This window comes from Oncorhynchus gorbuscha, linkage group LG01 (genome assembly GCF_021184085.1).
Source record: "Oncorhynchus gorbuscha isolate QuinsamMale2020 ecotype Even-year linkage group LG01, OgorEven_v1.0, whole genome shotgun sequence".
In the NCBI taxonomy this organism is placed as follows: domain Eukaryota; kingdom Metazoa; phylum Chordata; class Actinopteri; order Salmoniformes; family Salmonidae; genus Oncorhynchus; species Oncorhynchus gorbuscha.
In genome coordinates this window covers 3478232-3490259 of record NC_060173.1, presented here as the reverse complement: position 1 = coordinate 3490259, position 12028 = coordinate 3478232, and the positions used below count along the sequence as shown (strand labels likewise).

Sequence of the window (12028 nt, the reverse complement as noted above, 5' to 3'; positions counted from 1 at the left end):
CCACAGCAGAAGGGTTTTAGAATGCTTTGCAGAATGTGAACACAATATCTTCCACACGTGCACTATTCTAACAGTATGTTGCAAAATCAAATAAAAAAATGTCCTAATTTCTCATATGATGTTTTTTTCACTAAAAGTCCTGGATAAAAGATCAGGGGGAGGAACGAAGTCAGGGTTGGACCGTTGTTTTACGACAGCTACGTCATTCTAACAGTTGATGCACTATCTGACGTAAGACAACGGAGGAAAACAATGGCGCCACATATACAGTACCGGTCAAAGGTTTGGACACAGGGTTTTTTTTTTAATTTTTTTTTTTACGTTGTAGAATAATAGTGAAGACATCAAAACTATGAAATAACACATATGGTATCATGTAGTAACCAAAATAATGTGTTAAACAAATTCTTCAAAGTAGCCACCTTTTGCCTTGGTCACAGCTTTGCACACTCTTGGCATTCTCTCAACCAGTCATGAGGTAGTCACCTGGAATGCATTTCAATTAACAGGTGTGCCTTCTTAAAAGTTAATTTGTGGAATTTCTTTCCTTCTTAATGAGTTTGAGCCAATCAGTTGTGTTGTGACAAGGTAGGAGTGGTATACAGAAGATAGCCCTATTTGGTAAAAGACCAAGTCCATATTATGGCAAGAACAGCTCAAATAAGCAAAGATAAATGACAGTCCATCATTACTTTAAGACAGGAAGGTCAGTCAATACTGAACATTTCAAGAACTTCAAGTGCAGTCGCAAAAAACCATCAAGTCCTATGATGAAACTGGCTCTCACGAGGACCGCCACTGGAAAGGAAGACCCAGAGTTACCTCTGCTGCAGAGGATAAGTTCATTAGAGTTAACTGTCTCTCATGAGGACCACCACAGGAAAGGAAGACCCAGAGTTACCTCTGCTGCAGAGGATAAGTTCATTAGAGTTAACTGTCTCTCATGAGGACCACCACAGGAAAGGAAGACCCAGAGTTACCTCTGCTGCAGAGGATAAGTTCATTAGAGTTAACTGTCTCTCATGAGGACCACCACAGGAAAGGAAGACCCAGAGTTACCTCTGCTGCAGAGGATAAGTTCATTAGAGTTAACTGTCTCTCATGAGGACCGCCACAGGAAAGGAAGACCCAGAGTTACCTCTGCTGCCGAGGATAAGTTCATTAGAGTTAACTGGTTCTCATGAGGACCGCCACAGGAAAGGAAGACCCAGAGTTACCTCTGCTGCCGAGGATAAGATCATTAGAGTTAACTGTCTCTCATGAGGACCGCCACAGGAAAGGAAGACCCAGAGTTACCTCTGCTGCCGAGGATCAGTTCATTAGAGTTAACTGTCTCTCATGAGGACCGCCACAGGAAAGGAAGACCCAGAGTTACCTCTGCTGCCGAGGATAAGATCATTAGAGTTAACTGTCTCTCATGAGGACCGCCACAGGAAAGGAAGACCCAGAGTTACCTCTGCTGCCGAGGATAAGTTCATTAGAGTTAACTGGCTCTCATGAGGACCGCCACAGGAAAGGAAGACCCAGAGTTACCTCTGCTGCCGAGGATCAGTTCATTAGAGTTACCAGCCTCAGAAATTGCAGCCCAAATAAATGCTTCACAGAGTTCAAGTAACAGACACATCTCAACATCAACTGTTCAGAGGAAACTGTGTGAATCAGGCCTTCATGGTTGAATTGCTGCAAAGAAACCACTACTAAAGACCTGTTAGAGCCGACTTGGACATTTTTGTATGAACGACAGAACATACAGAGCTCCATGTACGTGTGTGTAAATATATTAAATATGAATGTATATGACGAAATATTAGGTACCTTTATGATTTATATTACCTGATTGAGATGTATTCATTTGTTATAAGTGTATCTTAGTTTTTGTCCCCCCCCCCCATTCACTGTACTGTGGTCAGTGTGTTGTGATAGGATAAAGACAGGAAGTTGGGGCTTCGGGGGGAGGAGAGACATATATATGTCAAGTAATCTATGATTTAAGTTGGATCATTTTTTGTTAGATATAAGCCTTTTTGATGCACCATATCCCTGGATCTCAGAATGTTTTTGCCGTTTGGGAACTTCAAATGTGGACCATATGTGTACGAAACAACCCCGCTTCAGGCTCCAACCACTGTGTCTTTGTGAGATGCAGAGTAGGTGAACGGATGATCTCCGCATGTGTAGTTCCCACCGTGAAGCATGGAGGAGGAGGAGGTGTTGATGGTGCTTTGATTTATTTATAATTCACGTCACACTTAACCAGCATGGTTACCACAGCATTCTGCAGTGATACACCATCACATCTGGTTTGCGCTTAGTGGGACTATCATTTGTTTTTCAACAGAACAATGACCCAACACACCTCCAGGATGTGGAAGGGCTATTTGACCAAGAAGGAGAGTGATGGACTGCTGCATCAGATGACCTGGACCAGTCTGTGTTGAACCAGGGAGTGGTTGGTTCTGTGGTCCAGCCATCTGAAGCTCAGTCTGAGTACTCAGGCTTAAATAAATACATTCTTCATCACTCTTCATTTTTCTTCCATTTTTTTCACCAGATATACTTGTATTTTTTTTTTACATTGTATAACTGATGTGAAACGCTGTCTTCACCAAAAAACTTGAATAAGGGCCTAACGTGCAGTTTCTACGTAACAGCGATTCCCCCGAGAGCACACGTGCTCAGTTGTTATCCATCTCCACTGCTGTGGCAGTCGGCGACAGAAAAAATGAGATAAAATCTTCGCATTTCCTGACTCAAAACAGATAGTACTTTGGCAAAAATAGCTAATTCAATAAAAAACAACCGGTTGTCCACACATTGCAGATTTCTGAATCATGAATTCACTGGTAACAGAGCACAGCTAGGCCTGCATCCAGCAATGTCATGAGTCACGTGACCTCCTTTCGCAGCCGTTTCAGTACAGCACTAGAGGGGACAGAAAGTGGGAGAGAGCTAACTCCAATGGACTAGTTTCAATGTATGAAATCACTTGGGCGTTTTGGGATTTTGGGTAAACTTCTCCTTTATTAACAATGGTGGAAAGTCCCCCCACCCCCAGTTGAACCATTGAAATCCGCGATGAGAAGTGTAGAGAATCAGGACATAGCCAGCCACACAGGACCGGTAGCAGGAAGAGAACTCTCTGGCAATGACACTCTCATTTCACACAACAACAACACAGTACTCCCACCGAGTCTGGCATGAAAAACATAGATAAGACAAGCAGCATCCATATCTACTCTATGGCCTTCTGTCCCACCAAGGGGATTAAAGTACGACCATATGATATGTACCCTACAATATGTGACGAGCACAAAATAGCCACTGGATGCTCCAGTACACACCGACGACAATTACAGCACGTAGTGATGTATGAGTGTGTCAACACTCATATACACACAGAGATGATTAGATATTTAACCGACAGCTGCAGGTTTGTGTAAAGACTGTAAGATGACACTAAACAAACAACACAACTTCATTAAATCTATCAAAAATGGAAAAAACAAACACACACACACACACACAAACACGCTCATGCAAACACAAACGCTCCTGGCCATAGAGGAGTGGTGGTGGGTTAAAGGGGTGGTGTGGTTAAAGGGGTGGTGTGGTTAAAGGGGTGGTGTGGTTAAAGGGGTGGTTAAAGGGGCAGGGTGGTTAAAGGGGTGGTGTGGTTAAAGGGGTGGTGTGGTTAAAGGGGTGGTGTGGTTAAAGGGGTGGTGTGGTTAAAGGGGTGGTGTGGTTAAAGGGGTTAAAGGGGGGTGGTTAAAGGGGTGGTGTATTTAAAGTGGTGGCGTGGTTAAAGGGGTGGTGTGGTTAAAGGGGTGGTGTGTTTAAAGGGGTGGCGTGGTTAAAGGGGTGGTGTGGTTAAAGGGGTGGTGTGGTTAAAGGGGTGGTGTGGTTAAAGGGGTGGTGTGGTTAAAGGGGTGGTGTGGTTAAAGGGTGGTGGTGTTTAAAGGGGTGGCGTGGTTAAAGGGGTGGTGTGGGTAAAGGGGTGGTGTGTTTAAAGGGGTGGCGTGGTTAAAGGGGTGGTGTGGTTAAAGGGGTGGGGTGTTTAAAGTGGTGGTGTGGTTAAAGGGGTGGTGTGTTTAAAGGGGTGGTGTGGTTAAAGGGGTGGTGTGGTTAAAGGGGCGGTGTGGTTAAAGGGGTGGTGTGTTTAAAGGGGTGGCGTGGTTAAAGGGGTGGTGTGGTTAAAGGGGTGGTGTGGTTAAAGGGGTGGTGTGGTTAAAGGGGTGGTGTGTTTAAAGGGGTGGTGTGTTTAAAGGGGTGGTGTGGTTAAAGGGGTGGGGTGGTTAAAGGGGTGGTGTGGTTAAAGTGGTGGTGTGGTTAAAGGGGTGGTGTGTTTAAAGGGGTGGGGTGTTTAAAGAGGTGGTGTGTTTAAAGGGGTGGTGTGGTTAAAAGGGTGGTGTGGTTAAAGGGGTGGTGTGGTTAAAGGGGTGGTGTGTTTAAAGGGGTGGCGTGGTTAAAGGGGCGGGGTGGTTAAAGGGGTGGTGTGTTTTTAACCACTACTGTACACTGAAAGAGCTATGACACTTCAGGAAGGGAAAGAAACGAAGGACATTCATAAACACAAACATCCCAAGAGACATCATGAAAATCACAACTTCCTGTTGCCGGGTGTTGACTCAAACTGGTCAGGACAACATGTTTAAGTTTTACACTGTGGACTGGAAAATGTAACAAGTGAGTTGGAAAGCCCATTAGACTATGGAAATTAAATGACTGCACCTTAATACATTTGCATAAACCCAATAACATGCAAACTGGTCTAGCGCAGGAAGGAGAAGAAGCAACACAGCACTGAATAGACTTGTACTGGGGTATATGCACACTACACACTACACACTGCACACTACACGCTACATACTACACAGCACTGAATAGACTTGTACTGGGGTATATGCACACTACACACGACACACTACACAGCACTGAAAAGACTTGTACTGGGGTATATGCACACTACACACTACACAGCACTGAATAGACTTGTACTGGGGTATATGCACACTACACACTACACACTACACACTACACAGCACTGAATAGACTTGTACTGGGGTATATGCACACTACACATTACACACTACACAGCACTGAATAGACTTGTACTGGGGTATATGCACACTACACACTACACACTACACAGCACTGAATAGACTTGTATTGGGGTATATGCACACTATACACTACACACTACACACTACACAGCACTGAATAGACTTGTATTGGGGTATATGCACACTATACACTACACAGTATTGAATAGACTTGTATTGGGGTATATGCACACTACACACTACACAGTATTGAATAGACTTGTATTGGGGTATATGCACACTACACACTACACAGTATTGAATAGACTTGTATTGGGGTATATGCACACTACACACTACAAACTACACACTACACAGCACTGAATAGACTTGTATTGGGGTATATGCACACTATACACTACACACTACACACTACACAGCACTGAATAGACTTGTACTGGGGTATATGCACACTACACACTACACAGCACTGAATAGACTTGTACTGGGGTATATGCACACTACACACTACACACTACACACTACACACTACACACTACACAGCACTGAATAGACTTGTATTGGGGTATATGCACACTACACAGCACTGAATAGACTTGTATTGGGGTATATGCACACTATACACTACACACTACACACTACACAGCACTGAATAGACTTGTATTGGGGTATATGCACACTACACACGACACACTACACAGCACTGAATAGACTTGTACTGGGGTATATGCACACTACACACTGCACACTACACACTACACAGTATTGAATAGACTTGTACTGGGGTATATACACACTACACACTACACACTACACAGCACTGAAAATACTTGTATTGGGGTATATGCACACTACACACTACACACTACACAGCACTGAATAGACTTGTACTGGGGTATATACACACTACACACTACACACTACTGAATAGACTTGTACTGGGATATATGCACACTACACACTACACACTACACAGCACTGAAAATACTTGTATTGGGGTATATGCACACTACACACTACACACTACACAGCACTGAATAGACTTGTACTGGGGTATATGCACACTACACACTACACACTACTGAATAGACTTGTACTGGGATATATGCACACTGCACAGCACTGAATGGTGAACAACTGGTGTAGAGGAGAGGACACACTGTTACCATGACACCTCGGCAGATGTAACAGCTGTTTGAAGATCAACACACTGTTACCATATCAAACTGTACCGTTTTGGTCTTTTATATTATGCATTGTGTAAATCCCAATCAATCAATCAATCGATCAATCAAATAAATCCATATTCCCATTCTTCAATTGATTAGTGAAGTGTCCCCACATCCACAGTGTGATTGAAGTGAGAACTGAACCCTTGCAGGAGAATGTGGTGTGTGTGTGTGTGTGTGTGTGTGTGTGTGCTTACCTCTGAAGGGTCAGGCTGGGAGTGTGGATACTCGTCAAGGTGATGATGGTGGCAGCCGTTGTTGTCCTCTGAAACGCATAGAGACAATCAACCAATCAATCAATTATTGTCCTAATTGAGGGGATAACCCTGTCAATCTCACTAGCTGATAACACTGCTGAGCATGATAACCCAGGTAGCATGTGTCCAGCTGGCATAGTCCATATCTATGTTAATCTATAGTCCCTTGTGTAAAACCAATCAATGGAATGTTTTTTAGAAAGCCCTTTTTTTAACCTTTATTTAACTAGGCAAGTCAGTTAAGAACACATTCAGCCTAGGAACAGTGGGTTAACTGCCTGTTCAGGGGCACCTTCTCAGCTCAGGGATTTGAACTTGCAACCTTTCGGTTACTAGTCCAACGCTCTAACCACTAGGCTACCCTGCCGCCCCTTGTATGTGACATCAGAACCGGAAACTCAAGATGTTCAAACGTTCATAGATGACCAGCAGGGTCAAATGATAATAATCACAGTGGTTATAGAGGTTGCAACAGGTCAGTACCTTGGCTTTTCAAAGCGGAGCATTCAGAGGTCAAGACAGCAGGTGTGGTAGTAGGAGCGAGAGAGGGAGAGAGAAGGAGAGAGAGAGGGAGAGCAAGAGAGAGGGAGAGCGAGAAAGAGAGGGAGAGAGCGAGAAGGGGGGAGAGAGAGAGAGAGATGGAGAGAGAGAGAGAGGGAGAGAGAGAGAAGGAGAGAGCGAGGGAGAGCGAGCAAGAGAAAGAGAGAGAGAGAAGGGGAGAGAGAGAGCGAGACAGAGAGAGAGATGGTCGTAACAGCAGGCAATTGTCTGGTGAACCACCATGCTCTGTGCCAGGCGGAAGGATATCCCAGTAGTGAGTCAGTCTAATATAGTCCCTAAACTAAAGCAGGGTTCCCCAACTGACAGCCCTAATTTGGCCTGCGGTTGATTTGATTTGGCCCCCCAAGTTTTCAGGGCAAAAAATGTTGTAATTCATTGTTTTAAGAGTGTAAAAACACCAGTAAATCAGCGCAGATTGATTTTAATTCAGAAAATCGATTCCAAAGTATTCCCACGCATAATAAAGAGAAACATGGGGAATTAACGGAATTGGACTGAAGGGGACTTCTTATTGACTAATGTTTACATGGAAAATGATACACCTTCAGACAGTCTGTCTTCAGTCAGTCCCATAATCAATCAGAATCATTAACAGTCAGTCCCGAAATCAATCAGAATCATTAACAGTCAGTCCCGTAATCAATCAGAATAATTACCAGTCAGTCCTGTAATCAATCAGAATCATTACCAGTCAGTCCTGTAATAAACCAGAATCATCATTACAGTCAGTCCCGTACCATAATCAACCAGAATCATTACCAGTCAGTCCCGTAATAAACCATAATCATTACCAGTCAGGCCCGTACCATAATCAACCAGAATCATTACCAGTCAGTCCCGTAATCAACCAGAATCATTACCAGTCAGTCCCATAATAAACCAGAATCATTACCAGTCAGTCCCATAATGAACCAGAATCATTACCAGTCAGTCCCGTAATAAACCAGAATCATTACCAGTCAGTCCCGTAATCAACCAGAATCATTACCAGTCAGTCCCATAATAAACCAGAATCATTACCAGTCAGTCCCGTAATAAACCAGAATCATTACCAGTCAGTCCTGTAATAAACCAGAATCATTACCAGTCAGTCCCGTAATCAACCAGAATCATTACCAGTCAGTCCCATAATAAACCAGAATCATTACCAGTCAGTCCCGTAATCAACCAGAATCATTACCAGTCAGTCCCGTAATCAACCAGAATCATTACCAGTCAGTCCCGTAATCAACCAGAATCATTACCAGTCATTACCAGTCAGTCCCGTAATCAACCAGAATCATTACCAGTCAGTCCCATAATAAACCAGAATCATTACCAGTCAGTCCCATAATGAACCAGAATCGTTACCAGTCAGTCCCATAATCAACCAGAATCATTACCAGTCAGTCCCATAATAAACCAGAATCATTACCAGTCAGTCCCATAATAAACCAGAATCATTACCAGTCAGTCCCGTAATAAACCAGAATCATTACCAGTCAGTCCCATAATCATTATCGGTCAGACAAAGTGCTTACACTCCTAATATAACACAAACACTGGATGCCTCTATCAATAAACCATGTAAACTCAATCAAAACAATGTCAAAGATATACCTACTCAATCTAAAGAATGTCAAAGATATACCTACTCAATCTAAAGAATGTCAAAGATATAGACTAAGCTATTTAAACCCTTTCAGTTTTCTCAAGTAGTTCAAATGAATAGAGAGTGGAGAGTGTTTCTATGGCAACAGTTGCGTCATGTATCTCGTCAGCCAACCCGCTACTCAATGGTGTAAAGTACTTAAATAAAAAAATACTTTAAAGTACTACTTAAGTATTTTCTTTTGTGTATCTGTATTTGACTATTTATATTGTTGTACTTCAGTACATTCCTAAAGAAAATAATGTACTTTTTTCCTCTGTGCATTTTCCCCGGACACCCAAAAGTAGTCGTTACAAACTGTGGTTGAATGTTGAGGTATTAAGGATTAGGAGATTACGAATAAAAAGTTGGTATTCTGTAATTTAACTAAACAGCAGTAGGGATTTACTGGAGTAATTATCTCAAAATATGTTTTTAGGGGGCATTGTTGTAACAAATCAAATCAAATCAAATTATTTATATAGCCCTTCGTACATCAGCTGATATCTCAAAGTGCTGTACAGTAACACACACATACACACACACACACACACACACACACACACACACACACACACACACACACACACACACACACACACACACACACACACACACACACACACACACACACACACACACACACACACACACACACACACACACTCTTGTGGTCCTTCTGTAGCTCAGTTGGTAGAGCATGGTGCTTGTAACGCCAGGGTAGTGGGTTCGATCCCCGGGACCACCCATACGTAGAATGTATGCACACATGACTGTAAGTCGCTTTGGATAAAAGCGTCTGCTAAATGGCATATATTATATTACACACACTTCAGAAGCTAGAGAGAAGGTGTCTGCCATTCAACTGGAGTGACACTGTTTTCAACCAATCATTTTGAATTGCAATCACAACCCAAAGGAAAGGTATTGATGATGCCATTTGACACTTTTATCAGCGACTTACAGTCATGTGTGCATACAAAGGAAAGGTATCAGTGATGCAAGCAGTAGTTTTCCCATGCTAAGTTGGGAAAACTAAACCAGAGTCCCTTCCGTCTTCAAGAGAGCGAGAGTTGCACCCCTTCTGAAAAAACCTACACTCGATCCCTCCGATGTCAACAATTACAGACCAGTATCCCTTCTTTCTTTTCTCTCCAAAACTCTTGAACGTGCCGTCCTTGGCCAGCTCTCCCGCTATCTCTCTCTGAATGACCTTCTTGATCCAAATCAGTCAGGTTTCAAGACTAGTCATTCAACTGAGACTGCTCTCCTCTGTATCACGGAGGCGCTCCGCACTGCTAAAGCTAACTCTCTCTCCTCTGCTCTCATCCTTCTAGATCTATCGGCTGCCTTCGATACTGTGAACCATCAGATCCTCCTCTCCACCCTCTCCGAGTTGGGCATCTCCGGCGCGGCCCACGCTTGGATTGCGTCCTACCTGACAGGTCGCTCCTACCAGGTGGCGTGGCGAGAATCTGTCTCCTCACCACGCGCTCTCACCACTGGTGTCCCCCAGGGCTCTGTTCTAGGCCCTCTCCTATTCTCGCTATACACCAAGTCACTTGGCTCTGTCATAACCTCACATGGTCTCTCCTATCATTGCTATGCAGACGACACACAACTAATCTTCTCCTTTCCCCCTTCTGATGACCAGGTGGCGAATCGCATCTCTGCATGTCTGGCAGACATATCAGTGTGGATGACGGATCACCACCTCAAGCTGAACCTCGGCAAGACGGAGCTGCTCTTCCTCCCGGGGAAGGACTGCCCGTTCCATGATCTCGCCATCACGGTTGACAACTCCATTGTGTCCTCCTCCCAGAGCGCCAAGAACCTTGGCGTGATCCTGGACAACACCCTGTCGTTCTCAACCAACATCAAGGCGGTGGCCCGTTCCTGTAGGTTCATGCTCTACAACATCCGCAGAGTACGACCCTGCCTCACACAGGAAGCGGTGCAGGTCCTAATCCAGGCACTTGTCATCTCCCGTCTGGATTACTGCAACTCGCTGTTGGCTGGGCTCCCTGCCTGTGCCATTAAACCCCTACAACTCATCCAGAACGCCGCAGCCCGTCTGGTGTTCAACCTTCCCAAGTTCTCTCACGTCACCCCGCTCCTCCGTTCTCTCCACTGGCTTCCAGTTGAAGCTCGCATCCACTACAAGACCATGGTGCTTGCCTACGGAGCTGTGAGGGGAATGGCACCTCAGTACCTCCAGGCTCTGATCAGGCCCTACACCCAAACAAGGGCACTGCGTTCATCCACCTTTGGCCTGCTCGCCTCCCTACCACTGAGGAAGTACAGCTCCCGCTCAGCCCAGTCAAAACTGTTCGCTGCTCTGGCCCCCCAATGGTGGAACAAACTCCCTCACGACGCCAGGACAGCGGAGTCAATCACCACCTTCCGGAGACACCTGAAACCCCACCTCTTTAAGGAATACCTAGGATAGGATAAGTAATCCCTCTCACCCCCCCCCCTTTAAGATTTAGATGCACTATTGTAAAGTGACTGTTCCACTGGATGTCATAAGGTGAATGCACCAATTTGTAAGTCGCTCTGGATAAGAGTGTCTGCTAAATGACTTAAATGTAATGTAATGTCTAAGTTAGTAATGCTAGCTAGTTTGTGTTGTAGTGGTGTGGTAGTATAGTTTGTTAGTTTGTGTTGTAGTGGTGTGGTAGTGTAGTTTGTTAGTTTGTGTTGTAGTGGTGTGGTAGTATAGTTTGTTAGTTTGTGTTGTAGTGGTGTGGTAGTGTAGTTTGTTAGTTTGTGTTGTAGTGGTGTGGTAGTATAGTTTGTTAGTTTGTGTTGTAGTGGTGTGGTAGTGTAGTTTGTTAGTTTGTGTTGTAGTGGTGTGGTAGTATAGTTTGTTAGTTTGTGTTGTAGTGGTGTGGTAGTGTAGTTTGTTAGTTTGTGTTGTAGTGGTGTGGTAGTATAGTTTGTTAGTTTGTGTTGTAGTGGTGTGGTAGTGTAGTTTGTTAGTTTGTGTTGTAGTGGTGTGGTAGTGTAGTTTGTTAGTTTGTGTTGTAGTGGTGTGGTAGTGTAGTTTGTTAGTTTGTGTTGTAGTGGTGTGGTAGTGTAGTTTGTTAGTTTGTGTTGTAGTGGTGTGGTAGTGTAGTTTGTTAGTTTGTGTTGTAGTGGTGTGGTAGTGTAGTTTGTTAGTTTGTGTTGTAGTGGTGTGGTAGTGTAATTTGTTAGTTTGTGTTGTAGTGGTGTGGTAGTGTAGTTTGTTAGTTTGTGTTGTAGTGGTGTGGTAGTGTAGTTTGTTAGTTTGTGTTGTAGTGGTGTGGT

General features: G+C 44.0%; 1 protein-coding gene across 2 annotated transcripts in view; it reads right to left on the bottom strand.

Annotated features, from left to right (window-relative positions):
* The window catches only part of LOC124031658 (anoctamin-5-like), a 106622-nt gene that overhangs the window by 79212 nt on the left and 15382 nt on the right, over positions 1-12028 (bottom strand). For both annotated transcript variants that reach the window (XM_046343171.1, XM_046343182.1), the window contains exon 2: positions 6487-6554. In XM_046343171.1, coding sequence (XP_046199127.1) covers positions 6487-6554 — 68 coding nt within the window. The remainder of the gene's footprint in view (positions 1-6486; positions 6555-12028) is intronic.